Consider the following 23,241-nt stretch of genomic DNA (forward strand, 5'->3'; position numbering starts at 1 on the left):
GAGATGACACAAAGCCTCTGCAGGCTTTCTCAGTTTTTAGTATATCCATTCCCTCAGAGGCACTCTCTTCTGAGGTCTATTTCAGTATCCCCCCAAAATGGACTCTGATTGCCTCTGCTTAAAACAGGGCCTTTCCCTGTTACAAATCAGTGTGTTTGGAAGTACTGGAATTTGTCAGTTTACCATCATATAGAAAGGCAGTTCTCAAGACAAAGTAGTATTCCTGGTATCAGAAGAAGGAAAAATAGCTGTCAGACAAGTAATAATAACCCATACACAGTTACATACTCTTCAGAAGAGAAAACCTCCGAGGCTCTTATGTTAAGTGAAGACATCAGTCTAAGAGATCAATAGAAGTAATTAGTGAGCATACTTGCAGATAGCAAATTCCAGATGTGGAAGAAAGGAAGAGAAAATGGAGGGCATTTTGCTTAAATAATGATCTCTGTAAAGGCAATAGGATAAGGGTGCATAATGTGTCCACTCTAGAAGAATAAAAGTGTGAAAAGGAACATTGGAATAAGATTTAGGAGATTTGGAACTTCCGCCTGGTTCTGCTGCTTAAAAGCAGAAAATATAATTTCTGAGGCACTTTGTGGTTCTAAGACTCTAAGGATTACACAAATCAGAGAAGAAGGAAATTAAGTGAGCTCAGCTCTAATACTTAAATACTAATTTTCTATCCTATTGTGAGATGGTAGGATGGTTTGAAGTGAAAAGATATGAGTTGAGCAAAATATCTTCTCATAAGTGTTTTTCTTTTTTTTTTTCCCAAAATCCCGGCTCTGAGGAAGCTTTACAAATTATGGCCAGAATATTACCTATTATCTGTACTTTCCCACAAGCAGGGAGCAGAATCACACTTTTTAAGATAGTGCTTTTAATTCTGGCAATATGTTGTCCTCAAGAAGTTTGAGTCTATTTGTGGTACATGTTTGTCTTGAATCAGAGTGCGTACCTGTTAAAATTAGAAGTTTGAATCTGAAAATATCACTTGAGCAAATGGTTATGTGATTTAAATAAAAATGAAACCCATCATAGTATTTTCTCATTAGTGCTTCTAAATAGTCTGAAGTGGCTCATTTATAATGCTTAGTTTCTTAAAACTTTCCATCTTAACATCTAGCTTTCTCAATGCAGCTTTCCTATATCTGTTTTGTTCTAAACTAAGAAAATTCAATCACTAAGATGCCGCATTCACATATCAAAAATACCAAGTAGGAAGAAAAGTCATTTCCTTGAGCATCCTCCACAGTATTGATTTGTGCTTGCCTCCTCTATCTTCCTGACACTAGAGCTTGCTTCATTCCACTTACGCACTAAACACAATGATCAAAGGGTCTAATCATAAATCGTGAAGCCATAGTTGAGCATAATTCCTTTTTTTCCCTGGGACATATCTTCTCTTTAAAAAATCTAATTTTTAAAACTCACGGGCAGCAGTTGGACTACATGTCTGTTCCATACATAAAGTTTCCTTCACTAGCACAGCAGGAGGGTCACTGGCTGCCCAGTGCAAATGCTGTCCTTCCCCAAGGCTGGGACACTAGTAATCCAGGAAGGAAAAGGCTAGATCTTATGATTCAGGAATGTGCCATCACTGTCCTTTGTTTTAGTTTATTTTCTGGTGAGAAATAGTTTCTTGAAATAATAGCAGTCAGGAAGTATCTACTTAGTTTGATAATACAAAATAGTTGGATATGAACAAGTGGTACATCAAACCTAGTTTTCAAAATTCTTGAATAGCTTGTCTCACTTAACTTTTTACAGTTTAAAGTTATAATGAAAGGAAAAAATAAATTATTTTCGTTAAAAACTTGCTTTGTGCTGCAGATGGTTTATGTGTTTTGGTCTCACAGACAAACTTCAATGTATTATCCACATTTTAAAGAGGAAGACAGAAAGGTTAATTAACTCGGCTAAGGTTACACAGTTAGAAACCATCAAATGACAGATTCAAGTGTGTCTTTTTCCAAAGTGCCTACTCTTTTTACTATAACATATTGTCTTCTTTAAAAAAAAGAAAGAAAGAAAATAAAAATGTAACTAAATTTACTTAATTTGTGTTACCACTTGAAAATAGAAAAAAAAAAGAATATTATTTGCTTCTTGCATGAATATGTAAAGAAGAAGTAATTGCCAGGGTCTGAACTAAGTAGGAATACAATGAATGGAGCATTAAAAGTTAAAAGCAGAAGCAAAGAGCCAGATTCCAAAAGTCCCATTCAAAAAGCTCTCTCTTGCGTTTGTGGAAGCATTGAGATCACCTCTGAATTGATGAAATTCGGAGACTTATTAAAAAAATATGCAGTAAATGAATCATGGAGACATGATGTAATTGTATCAAGGGGCAGTTTTAGGATACCTGAGCTGTTATCATCAACTTTATACAATGCAGATTCATAGAGCAAAGAAGCAGCATTTATATATCCAAGTGTATAAATCTATCTATTTAACACGCATTTAAAGATGCGTTAAACATCCGGGAAATCCATTCTGTGAAATGACTCATGCCTCATTAAATGCCTTTTATGGGTACATAGTAGTCTAAAAGAGGAATTCAGATATCAAGACAAATGACAGGCCCCCTCCTCTTCTGTGAAATGCAGCATTTCCAAAAGCATTGTAGACTATATAAAGGGGTCCATGGCTAGGCAGGTGTTTGCTTGTTTTTGGTTTTTCGTTTGTTTTGTTTTTTAATTTAATAAGTATAGTCAAGGCCACCACATAAAACTGCAGGTTGTGCCCTGCCCTAAAGGCACCTGCCTAAAGGGGTAAATGGAAGCTGGAATACAACCTTAGTTTTGCTCACCAAGCCCTGTGTCTTCAATCAGACCTAAGCTAGGCCAGAATCCTTGGGGGGCTTGGGTGCAGCTTTTTATTACAAAAGATGCTTGATATATTAACTAGAGGATGCCATGTTATACAGGAATTTTCAATTTGTATTTGAAAAGCGTAACCAGCACTTTGCATAGTAATGTGAATTTCTTTTTCTAAATAAATTAATTAGATTATAAGTTAATTATAAAACCAATGCTAAGAAACTAGTACAGTGGTAATAAGGCAAACGAAGGAAGATATTATGCAAGTCACTAAAATTTGGATATCACTGATATTGGGGAGGGGAACCATGAGCTTTGGAGTAAGACAAATATGAGTTCAGTCCAGGTCTTAGTTGTCCTGTAGCAAGTCAATTGCTCAGCTTCAGTTTTCTCTCTGTCAGAATATTCTCTCCAAAGGAGTGTAGTGAGAATGAAATGAGATAATGTTTATGAAGTATCAACATATGTTAGTTTCCATGCATTAGTTTTCCTTATGCAATGCAAGTCTAAATCCTCATTCATCCAAGTTGGCTTCCTAGGTTGTATAAATTCAAAGTTTGATTTCTTGTAGGTATCAAACTCAAAAGGATTCTCCATTGATCCCAAGATACTCAGTCGTCTTAACTGTTAGCTTTAGTGCCCCATGATTCTCATCTTTCCTATAGTATACCTCACTACCCTACTGTGACTGTTTCAGGGGCATGTGCATACACACACACATACACTCACATGCACACCCTCACTCACATATATTTACACACACACTCATGTTTTCACACAGCTTTATGTACTATGCTTGTGCACATGCACACACATCTGTACACTTGTGCCGACACAAACTCACATACACATTCACGTACATACACACATATATGAAAGCAAACCACTGTAGCCCCACATATCAACTCACCATTTCTTAAGTATTTCCTGTCTAAATTCTTTTGTTTACTTTGTACCTTTGTCCACATTTCCCTCTTACATTTCTGCCTACTTAAATTTTCTCTGTTCTTTAAGGCCTAGTTAAAATATCAACTCCACTATTAAGCTTTTCATGATAACCCAACAGAATGCGACCTTTACTTCAAAGGTGTTTTGTTTTGTTTTTTATCTTTCCTGAGGTTATAGCCATGTTCTACCTTATGATGTAATTCTACATGCTGTTTGACTGCATATCAGATTGTACCGTCTTTGAAGACCAAATCATATCTCATTTATATTTTATCCTTCATAGTGGTGGCCGTCAATTTCTTGAAGAACTATAATCTTAGTCAATTTTCATGAAATAGGCCCTTTCAGGTTCCCTTTTCATGTTTCAAGTTTTTAAACCAAGACATACTCAGAATACCTTCAGTGACTCTGGGATGAATATTTTAATGACATACAGCTGATTTTATCTGAATGTACTATATTTAATGTGGGCAAAAGACAGACCCTAACTAGTTCTGTTAATCTCTGTCTATATAAGGTTTATGTTCATTGTCCACTTAGCTGTGAACAGGAATTTTGGGTCACAAATTCAGCATTCCTCAAAAGTGGACTATAGGTACGTTGGGCCCTTTGAGTGTTACAGACTTCTCTCCAGTATAATCCTTGGGCCTCCTGTTCTGTCTCCCATTCTCCAGCTCAGTATCATTCAGCATCCAGACATACATTCAGTTGAGTTGAATATTTTTATAAAGGATAACCAGAAAAAAATATGAACATATCTTTATAAAATATCCATATGAACATATCTTTATGAAATATCCCTATGAATATTACTACAAAGAAGATGTAGCATGTGCCTTTGATTTCACCCCGTGGAGGTATAAAGATTGTGTGCATCCTGCAGATAGGCTGGCTCCAAATAAGAGAGGTCTGACTGAGCTGAGCATGCTTTTGACTGAGCTGAGCAAGTTTTCCAAACTTATCCATCAAATATGTCACTCTTCATGGAGGTGGTGGGGCTAAGAGAGAGAAGAGTGAGACATGGGAGATATATTTCTCCCATCCTTTTCCCTGAGGAAGAATGAAATAGAAATTCTTTTTCATCTCTGAAAACCTGAAGAGTGGGAAATAAGTACTTTCTTTTTTTCTCCTCTTAATCTATTGAGTCTAAGAAGTGAGCCCCAGGCATATGGAGAGAGGAGGGGACCAGAAGCCAACCAGAACAGTCCTCCCACTGTCAGTGGACTTTTGTCCCCAAAACTGTTGAAATTTTAGATATTTTCCTCAGACACTGATAGGTAGGTTATCTTTTGCCTCTAGAAGTCTCTGAAATGATTTCTATCAGACTCTACTAGCCCCTCGGTTCATACTCAATCCTATTTCCCATCTCAAATTATGCCCCTGAAAAACGAATGTATCACAATTTTTTTCTCTTGCTTATTTTGGCCCATGGGAAGGAATAATTTACCCATGTGCACAGGAGAAATATTGTTTTCTGTTTATATTGAGGACAAAAACAAGTACCCTGGAGCTTAAGAGAAGCAAAGCTATATCTGCTTTTGATCATTAATCTAATTGAACACAAGTTGCTTATTAATTTCCTTTAGCCTCTTTGTTTATGGCTTAAATCTGATAAACATCAAAACCTTTTACAACATTAAGACATTGAAAAAAATGATATACTTTACAGAAATCCATTTTAGTCAAAAAGAAAGGTTAAACCAAGTTATAAAGAGACGGAGCGCACATGACTGCAATACATTCATTATAAGTACATGAAACCTATTGGCTCAATGAATGTTGATCAGAAGCTGTACTGGATACTTGTCATATCCAAGAGACAGATATGCCAGTAATTAGTTATCGAGTATATTTAGACTCTAAGTTCTCTGGTGATGTTCACTAAGTCTTGGAAAGCAGTCAGATGCAAAAGAACTTCAAGGCCCCGGATCTGAATTCAAACCATGCTCGCAGGAAGTCACCGGCAGGAATTCAACTAGCATAGGAAGTGGTGGTCACATAAGTAATGTGATTTCAGGTACAGAGTCTGGAGTATTAGGTTAGAGTGGAGAGAAGGTTTAGAGCAGGGTAGGTAAGCCAATACTTTGTCTAGAAATATACCCAGGCAAATGTAGGCTCCTTATACGTAGGCAGAGGTCAGGATGGGTGTAGGAGGAAGTACTGTGGACAAAGTGACAACGTAGAGTAGCCGTGGGACAAGATCTGTAAGATCTTGCATTAATACTGTAAGTGCATGTCAAGAGAATCCTTTGCTGTAGAAGAAATAGTCAAAAAAGTGATGGAAAAAGATTCTTAGCTGTGTGCTAATCTCCTGGTTAAAGGTAGGATGATTCAGATGAAAATGGTTAATTATTACGAATTGTCAGAAATCTCATTATATCAATATTCCACAGAGCTTTACTACTAAGACCAAATTTATCCTCATTCAAAGTAACAATTCCCATTATATATACTTCTCTGGTACTCAATTACCTGGAAAGGGATGGTCATTATCTCCTCTGTATTACTGAATGAGAGAACAATATAGAGAGAATGATACCCATGGTCCTGAGCTCAAGTGTTCTCTTTCACAGTGTTTTACTTTTCCCACCAGCCCTACTATCTTTGTTTCCATTTGTAAACAGAGCAGAGAAGTTACATAATTACCTGGATAATGTAGACCAGAAAAACAAAAACAAAAACAAAACAAAACAAAACCAAAAAAAAACGGTTGCTATTAATTACATGAGCTCTTGCAATATTTTCCTGAACATGAAATATTTTTACTCTTCCTTTTTTCTTATTCTCAGTGATCTCAGACCAGCACATGCATCTCTCTTTATGGAAAATGATTAACATTTACTCAACTAGGGAGAAATCAAAAACTAAAGTTTCAATCCATGCTAAGTGATGGTATAGCACCAGGGAAAATTAACTATTGCATTTTAGAGTGGAAAGAATCAGACATGTAGGTATGAATTTAGCTATAGGATCTAAATAATAAGTTTAAGTTCTTTGGTGACTGAATTTTTTAAAGTACAGTCAGGTGCCACATAACCATGTTTTAAGTCAACAACCAGACAAATATATGATGGTGGTCCCATAAGATTATAATGGCGATGAAAAATTCTTATCACCTAGTGACATCATAGCAGTTACAATGTCATAGCGAAATGCATGACTCATGTGTTTGTGTTGATTCTGGTGTGAACAAACCTGCACTACCAGTTGTATTAAAGTATACAATTAAGTACAGTACATTATATTTGATAATGATGATAAATGACTACATTACTGGTTTATGTATTTACGATACTATACTTTTTATTACTTTTTATCTTTATTTAAGAGTGTACTTTTCCAACTTATAAATGAAGTTGCTGTAAAATAGTATGTTGTGTTATGCTGGCAGCAGCCTCTTACATCGTGTTTATAGCGTCTCTTGATTGTATCATTTTCTTTGTGCTTGATTCAATCTCCTGTAGTTTTATACAGTAACACACTATACAGGTTTGTAGCCTAGAAGCAATAGACTATACCCTAAAGCCTAGGTGTGTAGTAGGCTGTACCATCTAGGTTTGTGTAAGTGCACTCTGGATGAAATTGACTAATGATGCATTTCTCAAACATATCCCTGTCATTATAGTGGCACATGACTGTACAAAGTTACTCAAAATTATGTAGCCATATTCTATAACAGTAAGGAACCTTTTTAATATTCTAACTATATTAAATTCTTAAATTGCTCGAATTTCTGTAAGATTCTTTTCAGATTCATTGTGTAAATTCAAGTCATTCCCTTGGCTCTAGCTGTGAACAATCAGTGATTGGTGAAAATGTATTGAAATTGCTCCTTTTCACAAGAGTGTTTAAGTGATTTCGATACTCCTAAAGAGATTCTCTAAGTGCCCTGATGCTGAGAATTTATACATAATCATTGTCAAATACAGCATAGTGTAGTATTTAATAACTAAAATTAGTACTTGTCAATAGAGGCAGGTAACTAACAGTTTGACATAAACTTGCCATTTATAGACTTTAAATTTTAGTGTATTTTTCTAAATCATTTCATATAAACTAGATAGGGTGATATCCTCAGAAATTTACATTACTCTATTTAAATGGTACTGAATAAACCTAGACAACAGAAAATCCTATCATAGGTGATCTTTATTCTCTCTTTTCTCCTATAATCACAGAATTTTTTGAGGGAAGAGACTATACAAGTTTTGAGTGTGGTCTTCACTCTTAAATGACCATCCAACCTTTGCTTGAATACCACTGGTTACAAGGATATGTTATTCAGAACATCACCCATTCTTTTTGAGAGCACTTGTAATCCTTTGGTCCTGGTCTACCTTGCTTCCAGATAATTTCATCAGCTTGAATCTCTTCCTGCCTTTCTGGAGTTAACTATAAATAATGTGTCTGATCCCTTTGAATGTTGGTATTTCTTTAAATATTTTAAGACAATTATGAGGATCCCTTTTATTCCATTCTTGTCCAGACAGTTCAACCCAAATTCTCTCAAGGTTCCTCATATGATATGGTTTTTAGACTCCACAACCACCCTGGACACAGTTGGGATGCAATTTTACCAGTGTCTGTCAAACACCAAAACAGTCCGACCAAAAGACATGCGATTCCTTAGGTTTATGAGATTATATGTCACACATTTCCTATGTCCACTGAAGGAAAACAGTTGGTTACTTTACCATTCCTTTAGCTTAACAAACTCCACCTATAACTTAAAATCATACCACCATGTTTTTCTCAATGTGGTTTCCAGTTTCATATTAGATGTGCTAATGTGCATGATATAAATTCAAGTGGCTCTTTGGCTTATCACTATGAACAACCCCTTTGGATGGGGAATTACTAAGTTACTGCTTTCTACAAGACTTTTCAAGTCATTCTTGACACTGTTAAAAAGAGAATCATCAATAAATGAAAAGAATATTTTGATAGATAATGATGCCTTTCTGTAGGCAAAATTAAATAAAAAGGACTTGGAAGTGCATCTTTTAAATAAAAGGACTAAATGATGGCTGATACCACTGCAATATCAGCACCATTTCTAGGATGAACTACTGTCTTGCCCACCACCCCACTATACCCTCATCTTTCTACCGCTGCAACATTATGATTGAATTATTTCTTTCCTGTATTTGTGGCCTTAACTTATACTTACGTCTTTCTTATACTTCCGAGGAGAATATCCCCTCTTCCTAAAGGAGACTAAGGACCTAAGTGCTCTGACAATATAAAAGTGATGAACATTTTTTCTGTTTCTTGATGTTTTCTTCTAGACAGTGACCTTTCCACCAGTAGCCTCTTGCCCTTGTATGTTCCAATAGCTACAAAGAGCTCTTTGGAAGAAATCCAAATGAAATAGGTACACATACTTAAAGGTGTTTTATTTAGACTTAGAGGTTTATTTATATTTGTTTCCACAAATTCTAAGCAGTATTGATCTATGTACTTGCCAGGATAAAACAGGACAAGAGACAAATCTGACCACTTTAAAAAAAAAAAAATTCTCTCATGAGAATAAAAACAACTAAAATTAATCTTTAAAAGCTTTTTCATCCAAGTGCATGGCAAGTATAACTCTACTGTAAATGCAGGCAGAGTACAATGTATTTTGGATTAGAGTTAGTAAACCCTCTAAGAGGACAAGTCAAGGTCTTTTATAATGCTGAGTAGCTTTCTGAATAGCAGTTGGAAATTTTTGAAATAAATTGTGTGAATTATGTGTCCCCCACTTTTAGTACATTCTCCTGAAGAATACTGAATATGGTATTTTGGCAATAGTTGATTGGGTGGCCAAGATAATTTTCTTAAAAGGCAACAGAGACCAGTGGGAAGGCATGAAGTCAGGCAAAAATACGTTTAAAACCCAATTTCATCCTTAATAAAACTAAATTGATGTAGTTATATATCTATGCTTAGCTTCATTTTTTTTCTTATGTTAAATCAGGATAATAACCCCTACTTCTAAATGTTGTTGTAGCATCTACTCAGTAATGAATACGTAAACTTTGTTTCCTTTCTTTTTTGAAGTATATGTTGCCTCAAATTTAACAATAAGTTGCAGAATTTATAATGCACCAACAGATACACTTATCTTCAAAATGAACAGATATACTTATCTTCAAAATGAGAGATTTTATAGAGAAATTTTCTGTTAATTAGTACTTCATTTTCTCTCCAATTGCGGCCATTCTCAACAACTGAAAAATGACTATGAAGTCCATCAATAACATTAACACTTGGTTCATCTCTATCTTGCTACCATTTGGGGGTCATTTTTCTATGGACTGTTCTCTTCCAGAGAACGAGTGGAGAAAAAAAGAACATAAAACTTTATTAGCATCTCTGGTAACAAACTAAACCAATATTCATTTTGAACTATGGATCAAAATGAGATTGGGCTCCGCATTCAATTCTGTTGACAGGTTGACATCCTTGGAGGCAAGCACAGGTGTGATCCCAGTCAGAGTGTCTGACGTTGCAGAAAGGATGATGTCAGTGCCAGAGGTGGGCTGCACATGTAGGTAGAATAATGACAGGCCGTAATGGTGGGGAAGTAGTGAGGAGGACATTTCCATGTGCCTTAAAATGTCACCCAGTCTTCAATATCGTCAGTACCTCTGTGCTTCCATGCCAGCTAAAAATCCACATATACATATATGCTTAAAAACAAATGATCTGGTGGTCTTTCGATGAATGCTAAAATGGCAGTAACATCATGAAATAACGAACACGGGTTTTACTTCCATAAGCCTCTAGAGTAAATGCAGATCACTTTTCAAAGTGCTTAGACAGGAAAGGAACACTCACAAGATGGAAAAGTTACCTGCAGGGAGGGAGCAAACTGGGAAAGTGAGAAAACAGCTGGAAAAGCTGCCTACAGAGGTTTTAGTGCACCGAAAACTATATAGTCAATGAGAAGTTGATCTTTCATTATTGTAACCAACTGAGAAAACTCTGCCTCTAGCATATGTTACTAAGGGTTTGAAAGAGAGAAGACTCATTTTGCCAAACATAGATCCCACTCAAAGATAATGGGTCCTAACATTAGAAGTGAAAAACTAAAAACTGAAAAAAAGAAAAAAAATTAAGACTTTTGGTCCTGGAGATTCAATTAGCTTTAACATTAACATAGCTTGGAATCTTTCTTATTGAATTATTTATTTTTTCTTTTCCTTTCCCCTGCCTTTCTCTCCTTCTTTCTCTTTTAGAACATTACAAAGAACATACTAAAATATTTTTTTTTTTTATGTTCTAGATGCAGACTTTCTTCTCCAGCTGAGAGTTAATATGCATTTTTTAGCAGGAACAGCAACTATATTTGGGCTTAACATACTCCTTTACCCATAAGAAGAAAGCAATTGACCAAATTAATATTTTATATATATGAAGTACCAGGCATAACATTGTGATGTTAAAAAGAAACAGAATTCTTAGAAGGTGTAGCCCAAAGTATTAATTTAAATAGTGAGAGATATACAGGATGTTAATAGGAGGTATTGAGGAGGATTTCATAAAAATGTGATTTTTGTAACAATGCTCAGGATGCAGATGGTACAAACCAGTTGTGGAATAATATAAAACATTTATCTGGATTAAGAAGGGTTATTTAGGCTAAGATTTAGAAAAGTGAAATCCTGGTCTTTTTTGGAACACAGACATGAGAAACCTATTTTCAGGTTAGAAACAATGAAAACACATATCAACAAACTTAAAATATTTTATACTAAATCTTTAATGACTCTTTCTACCTAATGGGAAGAAACACATTTTGATTTCAAAACTGAAGCTTCTAGAAATCGATATACCATTGGGCTTCCCTCATCTGTTTTTAGAGCAATGTTTTCCATACTACAGAAATCTTTTCTTGAATAACTGACAGCAGGAACCAGAAACTAGAGTTAACATTAGGTGTGGTGTCATATTGAATCATGATCCATCATCAGCCACATTCCAGAGGTACCCATAGTTGAAGATTCTAGAAGAAAGTGGAGGCACAAATGTATATTTGATGCTTCATCTACTTCTTTTAAATTCACCATAGAGTAGGATGAATAACATCTTTGGATTTTAGACCTGGTAGATATGAACTTTCTTATGTTCTGGGCTACATTCCTATAGATGTAACATTCATTCAACCTGTTAAAGCGCGTTTGTAATTTTGCTTATCTTCTCAAAACCATACTTTCTCAGCTCCTTCCTCCTGGCATCTTGAACAATATGATTTGCTTTCACTGATTCTCACATGTTACCAGAATAAATATAGCATTGGCGTTTTTATATGTATAAGCAGAAGCATAGATCTATGAATATATTAACAGAAACAAAAACAGCTATATTTAGGGTTAGAATTTTAAGTTCACCAGCCAGAAATAAACCATAAATGATGATGATTTTAAAGAATTTCCCACGGTTTCCTGTGAATTAGTAACCACATGTAGATTTTAGCAATGAGATATAATACAATGTCTTCTGATGATATTTTAAACTTTAACCCAGTGTATATTATTGGTTGTAAATAAATAAGAATTCATTTTTTTTAAAAAAAGTGATTCTTGGTATCAAATTCAGCCATCCCTGTCATCCCAGCTCTTGCCTCCTTAGCTAATTGCAGAATGCCATTCAATCACAGGGTTTCCTAACTACTTGTCTTAGTGCTAACAACTAAATATATATGTTTTTGTTAATATAAATATTATGACCTCTCAGAATATTTTTGTTGTTGTTAAAAGTTGCTTCTTTCCATTAAATGTGCTTGTTTGGCATTTCCTTATTGTCATCACCAAAGTATGTTTTAAGGTAAGGAGAATGCTGACTTGTCCCCATCATTACTCTGCGATTATTGAAAGCAGTGGTCCTGGTCCTAACCTCCTTGCACCCTCATGGAACTCAGCAGAATAGTCTGGTTAAAGTAGAGCATTTGGATTTTATAGCCTTTGTGTCATCACCTCCATAATGACTGTTGCTTAATACAGTGACCGTACTGGACTCACCACATGTTTCCTGCACTATCTACCTGAAACCTCTAGGAGATTTGACTGTGTTTATTGTAATACCTCTTGGTTCATGTTTCACAGTGCCAACGTCTTGTCACTGATCAAAAATCTTTCAGTAAGCCAGGATGTTTGGTTTTGCATTTAGGTCCCTCCCAAGTCTAGACCCAACTTATCTTTAAAAGTGATTTTATACTATTCTTATAAGCTCTCATCTCATAAAATTAAGGCTACTTACTGGTCCATAAATATATAAGTAAAGTAGAGTAGTGTTAGCTCTGCAATTTTGATTATTTGGTCCACTCTGCTTAAAAAGTATTTTCCCACTCCCGAACTGTAGGCCTGTCTAAGGCTGGCCCTTCTTTCAGGCCTCAGGTAGTGTTCCCATCTCTGAGAGGTTGTCTCACCAGAGTTGCAGACATCACACTCTCTTGAGTACCTGTGTGTAGATTGTCCACACCTCTCATTAGATACTTATCAACTACTTCCTCATATTCTTATAGTTTATCTTTATACTTTGTCCCTCAAAAGAGACAATAAATCTCATAATAGCAGGGATACCTTCATATATCTCTTTATATCATTATGGCCTGGTAGAATGCTTTGCAAATGGTATATGAATAATTAATTTTTTTTAGTAACTATGCTGTTAACTATAACCTAATTGCCATTTACTGAGAAGTGCAGTTTCTAGCCTTTCAGTTTGTAACTAAGTAGTTTAGATATGGGAATATATCAATTTTCAATATTATTGTTCCAAAAGAGAATCTAAGTATTAGAGAACTTCAGCAATCTAAGAAAATATTTCAGACTTTTAAAACTGCAACTCGATTTCTGCAATACAGCATCCTTACTTACTACCAGAACAGATATATGCATGCATTGTCTTCTTCAAATGCCATAAACTCTGAAAATAAATTTTAGCTTTTTATTAAAATTCTGAGATGTTACTAGTATCATATTCTCATTTACTTGTCACAGTTTTTTAATCAAATGTGTATTATTTATTGAGCAATTAGGCTTCCTATGTTGACCTGAATATATACAGCCCCTGTCAGAAACAACATTTTAGTGCTAATAACAGCTTTCATGTAATCCATCAGACTCTGTTATTTTGAAAAACGACATGACCGAGAATGGGGTCTTTTAATGTGAACTTTTTGAATACTTACTAAGAGAGATGAATAAATACATTGATACATAGATTTTTTTTGGTCACTATACTGATCTGAACATATAATTATGAAAGTTTTTCTTAGATATAAAAGTTTTTAAATTTTATAATCCTGAGCCAATTTTGTATGTTTTTCAATATAAATCCACCAAGAATATACAAGATTCAGTTTGCTGTTTTCATCCTTGTTTTGTACTATTGAGACTAGTTCTTTGTTTCAATAAGCCTTATAATTTTGAACTCAAAATTACAAATATATAGGAATTAAATAACCTATTGATTATGTATGGAGCAGGTCACATTCAGCAATTTCTGTTGCATTTAAAAAGGGATTTCAAGGAAACCTTTCTATTGTCAGTTTTACAACTAGGAATTTATAGTCTGTGGTTAAAATAATGTATGTATGCATATATACACAGAAACCTTTTGTTAAATGTCTAAATGAAATAAATGAGAATATATTATAAGATTATGCCAGGAATCACCCAGTTAATGATTGCTGGTTGAAGATATGCACTTACTTATATTTCATTCTGAAACTCCACTAAGTGATATTAAGGAATAAAAAAGGGTTTAACCCACAGTAATCAGAATTGGAAAGGGAAAAAATGTACAAGAAGTGTCAACAGTTTTTGGAAGATGGAAAGTAGATGAAAGATTAGCAAGTGACTTAAGGGGAAAAAATCTAAATCTATAGACATGCAAAGGAGTGTTCCGGTACAGATTTGACTTATATAACCCATGGAAAGTCAGGATTTAAAAGTGGAAGGAGTATGTGAAGGTGAGGACTGAAAACAGGAATGGATTGAATAATCTGTTCAAGGAGCGGTTAGACTGTCCTGGGCTCTTTAGTCTATACAACTAGACTTCTGCTTTAGACAGGTGAGACTCGTGTTCCACACCTTAGAACAGAAATAAAAGAAATTGAAAATAGGAAATCGATAGAGAAAATCAATTACAAGCTGGTTCTTTGAAAACATTAATAAAATTCATGTCTTTAACCAGCCTAAGAAAAATTAGAGAAGACACAAATTACTAATATCAGAAATGAAAGAAGGGTTATCACTGCAGATCCCATAAACATCAAAAGGATAATGAAAGACTATTAATAGGTTGGTGCAAAGGTAACTGCGGTTTTTGTAATTATTTTAACCTTTTAAACCGCAATTACTTTTGTACCAAACTAATATTAACAAATCTATGCCCACAAATTTGATAATATAGATGAAATAAACAAATTCCTGTAAAGACACATCTGCTAAAACTCACACAAGAAGAAACTGACAATTTAAATAGGGCTATATCTATTAAAGAAATTGAATCAATAATTAATAACTTGCCAAAACAGAAAGCACCAGGCCCAGATGTTTTCACTGGTGAATTCTACCAAACATTTAAAAAAGAAATTATATCAATTTTCTACAATCTCTTCCAGGATATAGAAACAAATGGAAAACATCCTAATTTGTTATTCAATGAGGCAAACATTAACCTAATGGTAAAACAAGACAAAGACATTATAGGAAAACAAAACTACAGATAAGTATCTCTATGAATATAGATGTGAGTGTCCTCAACAAAATATTAGCAAAATGAATCTAACCAAATACAAAAAATAACTACACACCATACCAAGTTGGATTTATTACAGGTGTACAAGACTAGTTCAACATTCAAAAATCAGTTAATATAATCAAAAGGTGTAGACACTTTGTCAAATTAGCAGATAGCTTCAGCCACAACTTGATTTTGAGAATTATCAATTCTGAGTCAGAAACTAGTTTGCTGCATTGCCCAGGTTCTAAGGGCTACCCTAAAGCCTCTCTCAATAGGCTTAAAAGGAAGAGAAATTACCCCTTCCCCCACCACTACCCTATGTAGATAATGAGACTCAAATCACAGCCCTCGCCAAAGGAATCCTTTTAATCTTCAAATTTGCTCTCCACTTTAGCTTAACACTTTTCATATGTTCAGGGTGAGTAAATGGTTTGAGGTCACAAAACCTGACTTAAGATATTTTCTCTGCAAGATTCACCTAGTCAATCTAGCACCTCATTTTGGAGTGAGAGAAGTTGGCATATATTATCTTGCAGCTCTGTCACTGAGACTGAAATAATTCTTTTTTCTCACCAATGACTCTTTCTGTTAGAATTCATCTTCTCTGATGACTTGCTAAGTAACAGACTGTGTTTGATGCATTCCTTTTGTCCATTCTCTTCCTGGAAGACAACATTTGCCCATGTGCTATTGAGAGTTCCATGTTGGTGTACATGATTGCAAACTCCCTAAGTGCAAAAACTCTCTACCTTTTATTTCATTTATAGCTGCACATTAACCTAACATGTTGAACCTCATCTAAAGAGTTGTTCACTTATTATCTCCACTATGCAAAAATTTGATAATTATATTTCCAAAGAAATATTATGGCCAATTTTTCAGTACCAGGTGACAAGATTGAAAAGACCCTGAAATAATTGCTAAAATACTAGGAAGAGAGAGAGAAAAAAAGTAGTATTACATTTCATTAAGTAAAAGTCTTACAAATTGTAGTATTAGCCACAATATTATGTTAGATTTTGCTGAATTGAAGTACAAGTTTAACATTTAAAATGGTGAAAAAGTAAATATTCTGAGGGAGAAAAAAATAATAGATTTAATAAAGGATGAACTTCACTTGACAAAATAGTTTAGATTATTCCTTTTGTAATATTCACAAGACCTAAAAGCTAAGGACTCTCAGTGTTATAATTAATGTAAGTCATTGATAATTTTACTCATAAATGTTTTTATTTTATATTATTGTAGTCAGATAAACCTTTATAAGTAGAATCCATAGATACATAATTTTCACGTGGAACTGAAATTTTATTTTGGATGATTTCTTTCTACCTATAAAATACATTTAGAGGAGGGGGAAAATACCCACATTTCCAACTGATAAAGTTAAGACAGCTCAGCCCAAATAAGCTAATTAACATTTATAAAGTAATACTCATCCTTATAAATTACCTTCTTGCAGGAAACAGACCTTATCCTGACTTTTAATATTTCAATGCACCGATCTTGGTGGATGGAGAATGGACCAGGATGTACGGTGACATCAGTGACACCTGCCCCAGACTGGGCCCCAGAAGACCATCGCTACATCACGGTCTCAGGGTGTTTTCTGGAGTACCAGTACATAGAAGTGGCTCATAGTTCCCTCCAGATTGTCCTCGCAGTAAGTGTTGACAGCCAACCACTCTTTCTAGTGCTTCTGGACTTAATGTTATTTCTGTGCAGTCTCAGTGCACACAAATGGAATATGCAGGTAAAATGTGGCTATTTGCTTTTTCCTAATTAATGCCACTTTTAACAGGGATTTGTTAGGTTAAACCAAGCTGTGCCTGGGACTGAGTGTGCTGATTTTTTTCAGTAATCACTAAATAAGCGTTGGCATCTTTAGTATTTTATTTAAGAAATCCAGTCAAGGTTTGATTATTTGGCTTTTGGTGGACTTTCCCAAAGAGTCTAAAGGGAAAATCCAGAGTTTTCACAACTGACATGCTGCGATACCCACATTTATAAGATTTCAATAGATATTCTCCCTCTACCGCGTGCTTCTTTCTAACTGTGTTGTTAGTCCTGGGAATTCTCTTCTCCGTTTGCCCTTATCTTCTTCTTATATTTCCCCCAGGTAATATCCATTACCTTTCATCCCTTTTCCCTTTCAAAACAATTCAGCTTTTCTGTAAATTCTACTTCTAGGACAATCATGCCCTCATTTTTTTACAGTATTATGCTGATAAAAATCCCTCCCTCTACCAGAAAGCATTAGAAGTTATCAATGACTCCTTTGTATTGTAACTGTAGAACATATTTGTATAATATATATGGATATTATATAAAACATTACTTTACATTGTATCACAATGTCAAAGAGATAAATAAGACACTTCTTTTTCAAGAAAAAAAAATCTAAGGCTAAGTGCATAATTCTGTGGAATTCATAAAGTTTAGGCAACTTTATTATATTAATACTTGTCTCCATTTATTTATTGTACATCTATATGTGCTGATCCGCATATATTTTTCTCAGACTCCATGTAGGTCTACAATTAGTGCACATAGTCTTAAACTTAACAGCAAATAATGCAAGTAGAATCTCCTTTTTATCTTTTTCTTCATTTTGTTACTTTGGGAATTATATTAGCTCACAGTTTTTTAAATAACAAGACATAGGTTCTGGGAAGAATGGCATCAATTAGTTCACTTACAATTCTTCTGGAATTTAAAAAAAATATGTGAGTGTATGTATTAGATTATATAACTAATATATAGGTATTAGATTTTTTAAATGAGCAATTTACATATATACACAATACACATATTTTATAATTTATATATGCATTTTATTATATATATATATATATATATATATATATATATATATGTATGTATGTATTACAACAGGCTAAGCATGCTATGCTAGTAAACACTGTCCAAATCTCTGTGACTAAAAACCACAAAGGTTTATTCTCCTGAGTTAGCAGTACGTTCCACCATTACTGTCACTAAGAAAGCAAGAGGAGCAGAGCAGCCACCATCTAAGCAATAATGGGTTGCCAGGCCAGAGAGCAAAGAGAGAGCTGGAGTGTTCACACTAGCGCAAAAATGCTCCTCTAGTGAAAGGAGAAGCTCACTGTCCGCAGTTCATTGTTCAGAACAAGTCCCACTCAATCACAAAATGGGCAGAAAAAAAAAGGAGAACTGTAAATATTTTGAAATCAGCATAAATTATTTCCACAACATATGAATGATGTTCTTAGTTAAAGTGCTCAGTGATCTCCCTTGAATTTGTCCAACCAGAGACACTTCTTAACAAACAAAGCCTTCTAATAGGTTTAAGTGCTAAAACTCTTTCTTTTCATTATCTTGAAATAAAGATTAGTTAGATTTGATGGGATGGAGATAGTCATTTCATTATTTAAAATTCACTTAGATGAAGTATTCATTCACACATGAGATAAGTAAAATATTTCTGGTTTGGGACCACGGATAAAATGGTCCCAAACCAGAAATGGAACCACATACCAGCTTCATATACGTATGTGTTAGAGAGAGGTTGTGGATTAAATATTCCTTTGTGGGAACTCCCTTTTTTACTGTACCCAAACATTTAGAAAAACTTTCATTTATGCGTCAAAAGTGCTATAAAGATATCATTTATTTATATGCATGGATAGTTATATGTGACTATTTTAGAGAGTTAGTTGAAATAATGTGTCCATGTATAAACTATATTCACAGATTTATTAAACCCCTCGTAAAATTTTGGCACACGAGTAATTTTCTAAAAAATACACTTGGACATGGAAGCATATGTTGAGGCTGACATATTGCCCAAAGAAAAAGTGTTTTCATCCTACTTTTATATTAAACCATCTGTAAAGGCAAAGAGGCTACAGCACAAAGAAGATGGATGGGGTGTCCCTAAGAGCAGATGTGACTGATATTTCAAGCTACTGGATATCAGTGCTGTCTACATTGCCCCCGGTTGAGTGGGAAAACAGTTTGAGCAAGCTATCACAGAATGGGGCATCTTTACCTTTCCATTTCCACCTGTTCTTCTGCCCAGGGGGCATTCTTTTGCAAAGCTGACTATGGATCACCTGAGAGTAAGTTAGCAACAGCATACCCAAGCCAATTACTTGGAGAAGTTTCAACATCCTTTCTGTCTTTGGGCTTTCTGTTGTCTAGCCAGCCTTGGGATGAAAGCATCTGCTATGCAGAAAACTTAGCAAATCTTAACTCGAGTTTTAGAATGCAAATCAAAATTGGGCTTATCATGAACAATTTGCTCCACCTAGTTAAATGCAAGCCTTCCAACTCCATTTTCCTATCGTCATTCTGATCACTTCTGCTGTCGTGATTAAGGGATGAAATAGTGTCTGAAATCTCTGCTCCCCCCATTTTCATGTTACCCAAATCACTTCCCTGACAACCTAATGTTCAGTTTCATCTGGTCCAGTGAACACTACCTGAGTGCTTGGCCCCTGCTGGTGTCTGGAGAAACAAATGACAGGATCCCTGACCTTGAGGATGTCACTGCCAGAAACAGAGTGAGGTTCCTAAGGATACAAAACCATGTGCAAACAGGCACATTTCAGAGAGGTGATAGACAGAGAATACAGTTTATGCTGTTTATTGCGTAATCTTGGTTTCTTAGTTCCATCGTGCTTTTTGTAAAGTCAGCTTAAACTCTCGCTCTTCTCATTGTTTTCATCAGTCTTTGAAGCTACCCTCTCTTCCAGAATGTGTGGCTTAGATTTGCTTTCATAAAGTGCTGCTCTCCCAGCCACTGCTCTTGATTAACTCCTAATTTCTCTATTTTTTTTCCTCTACCTTCACCAAGCTTTTCTTTCACAGATTCCTGACCCCTGGCACGCCTGTCACCATGTTGTTCTGTTTTCTGCCAATCAACTCCTAGCTGATTTTGAAATTAGCATTCACAAAGCCCATATTTGCATTGCACATACATGAGATATCTCCCATCTACAGCCAAGGGAAGATGAGTATAATATCCATATAATTGGGAAGAGGGGCTATTAATCACACAGCTTCCAGGCGAGCAGAAAGGACTGCCAGAACACCATAATGAGGAGCCAGGTGTGAGATTTTGAGCTTTCTCCTCTTCCAGCAGCATTTTCTCCTAGTTAGGATCACATTCAAAAGGAATGCAGGTGTGCACAGTTTTAATAAAACCCAAAATAAAAAATAGCCCACACTTATAAAATAGATCCAATAAATATGTATGGGGAGAGTCAGGGAGGAGATCAACTAAAGAGATGGTGTTGTTCACATTACAAAAGAATTAAGCCAATATTTTCAAATGGGTGATTACAATTGCATGGTTCACAAAAATGTGTTCACTGGAATTACGTATTTTGACTTGTGAAACAGTCCTGAGAGGGCAGCTGAACAGATTCAAAGCCTCTCCCGAGATTTCTTAGCTAGTAAATAGGGAAGATGGACATGCAGACCTACCTTTTTCTCTGACACCAAGAATTGGAAGTAGGCTTCAACCCTCATGCCAGCACCAGAAGCCCCAAATTCAGAGCTCTTTAGTGGCAAAGAATGGCATGATTGATTAGCTATGTCTGCCGTGGGTGAGGGGAATGGAGGTGTGTGTGCCTCATCTTTGTTATGCACACATTATACCGCACTTCCCATAGCCAATACAATGAAAAGGGAGGATGTTTTACAAAGAAATGACACTAAAGGGAAAACATTTATTGCCATAACTGAAATAACTTTATATTTTAAGATATATATTAAGATTCCAAATAATTTATTGGGGTAAAATAAAACTTATTCCTTCTTTTCTTTTTTTTAAATTAAAGTTTATTGGGGTGACAATTGTTAGCAAAGTTACATAGATTTCAGGTGTACAATTCTGTAATACATCATCTATGTATCACATTGTGTGTTCACCACCCAGAATCAGTTCTCTTTCCATCACCATATATTTGATTCCCTTTACCCTCATCTACCACCCCTCGCCCCCCTTACCCTCTGGTAACCACTAAACTATTGTTTGTGTCTATGAGTTTTGTTTCTTCATTTGTTTTTTGTTGTTGTTGTTCTTTTGTTGTTTTCAGTTTTGTGTACCACAGATCAGTGAAATCATGTGGTTCTCTACTTTTTCTGTCTTACTTTTTTCACTTAGCATTATAATCTCAAGATCTATCCATGCTGTCACAAATGGCACTATTTCATCTTTTCTTATGGCTGAATAGTATTCCATTGTGTATATATACCTCATTTTCTTTCTTTTCTATAACTATGTCCACAGGACCAATACCTCTAAATTTAATATAAACTTCTCCAACCAAAATTGCTGGGTTTTGTTTCCCTGTATTCCCTTTCTTTCTTTTACTTCCGACACACTTTTAAGTTCATAGCAGATTGACTATTAATATTTTTTAGGAGACCAGCAGAGAATATTGGTAAAAATGTAAATAAACTTAATATTTCCTGCAGATATTAAAATTGGTTTAGAAACCATATGCGCATTTGCAGGGAAATCATAAAAGACTTTAGAGTAAGTCAAAAGGTGCTGTTCATAGGTTCACTGCCAAGTTCATCCTTCAATTGTATCTATTGCCTATTCAGAAAATTTTGTACTTTTTAGAGTGCATAAAATCGTGGAAACCCTTGTTCAATAGACTGTGGTATAAAAAAAATGCAGATACAATACATGCCTTCAATGGATGGACTCAGAGCTGGTTCTAATTATTCCTAGTTAATGATAAAAATTAATATTTGCTACTTGGCTTGCTAAGACTTTCCTAGGAATACCATTGGTGGAGAAATTTTCAAAACTTTGGATGCCTTTATCCAAGCAGTTTGGGGTTGCGTTGGGAGTGGCAAATGAGTATTTCTTTGGACTTTGCTGACTGGTGTGGTACATGGATGAGAGGGAAGGGTTTACTGCTCAGGATATACTTGAATCCTGTAATCTGGAAATGCTTAAAAGTATTCACAAAGATTGGATTGTTGAGGAGCTGGGTCCTGATTTTCATGTAGTCTAGGACATTGCTATTAAATTGGTAAATAGTAAATCTATGTTATGAACTTGCATCACTTTGAAAGGGTAAGTGAGGAAATGGTATGAGCTGATACCCAGCTACTGCAGTAGTTAGAAGTGAAATGGTTGCCATGTGTATGTTGTTTGTTACATTTGAATTGAAAAAAATTAAGGCAGATTTTATTAAATTTACTGGGGTGACATTTGGTTAATAAAATTATATAGGTTTCAAGTGTATATTTATATAAAACACCATCTATATATTTCATTGTGTGTTCACCATCCAGAGTCAGTTCTCCTTCCGTCACCATATATTTGACTCCGTTTTCCCTCTTCTACCATCCCCACTCCCCCCTTATCCTCTGGTAACCACCAAACTGTTGTCTGTGTAACACAGATGTTTTAAGAAACAAAGTAAGTTTGATTTGGTTGATTTGTTTACAGTGAAATATGATTTAACCATTTAATTTATAAGTTACTGGTTTTGCCATTTTTTATAAATTAAATTAGCCATATCTGCAGCTCCGCAGTTAATAAAAATACACTCAAAGCACATATTTTTTAAAAAATTGACAAAAACATTATGTCAGCAAATACACTGAAATTAAATAGTTCAATATTTCCCACACATTGTTTATATACATCAGAATAATCTAGGTGGCTTTAAGAGAAAGAGTTATGAGAATAATTAATGGTTGCTTATTATTTTCTGGTAGTGTTTTT

At 35.0% G+C, this 23,241-nt stretch overlaps 1 protein-coding gene across 6 annotated transcripts in view; it reads left to right on the top strand.

Moving 5' to 3' along the window:
- NKAIN2 (sodium/potassium transporting ATPase interacting 2) overlaps positions 1-23,241 on the top strand; it is an 866,607-nt gene that overhangs the window by 708,386 nt on the left and 134,980 nt on the right. For all 6 annotated transcript variants that reach the window (XR_012496739.1, XR_012496736.1, XR_012496740.1 and 3 more), the window contains one exon: positions 16,969-17,169. Coding sequence is in view for 1 of the 6 variants with exons in the window: in XM_074333530.1 (XP_074189631.1) it covers positions 16,969-17,169 (201 nt within the window). In the remaining 5 variants the exon portion in view is untranslated. The remainder of the gene's footprint in view (positions 1-16,968; positions 17,170-23,241) is intronic.

The sequence above is a fragment of the Rhinolophus sinicus genome, linkage group LG05 (genome assembly GCF_036562045.2).
Source record: "Rhinolophus sinicus isolate RSC01 linkage group LG05, ASM3656204v1, whole genome shotgun sequence".
NCBI lineage: Eukaryota > Metazoa > Chordata > Mammalia > Chiroptera > Rhinolophidae > Rhinolophus > Rhinolophus sinicus.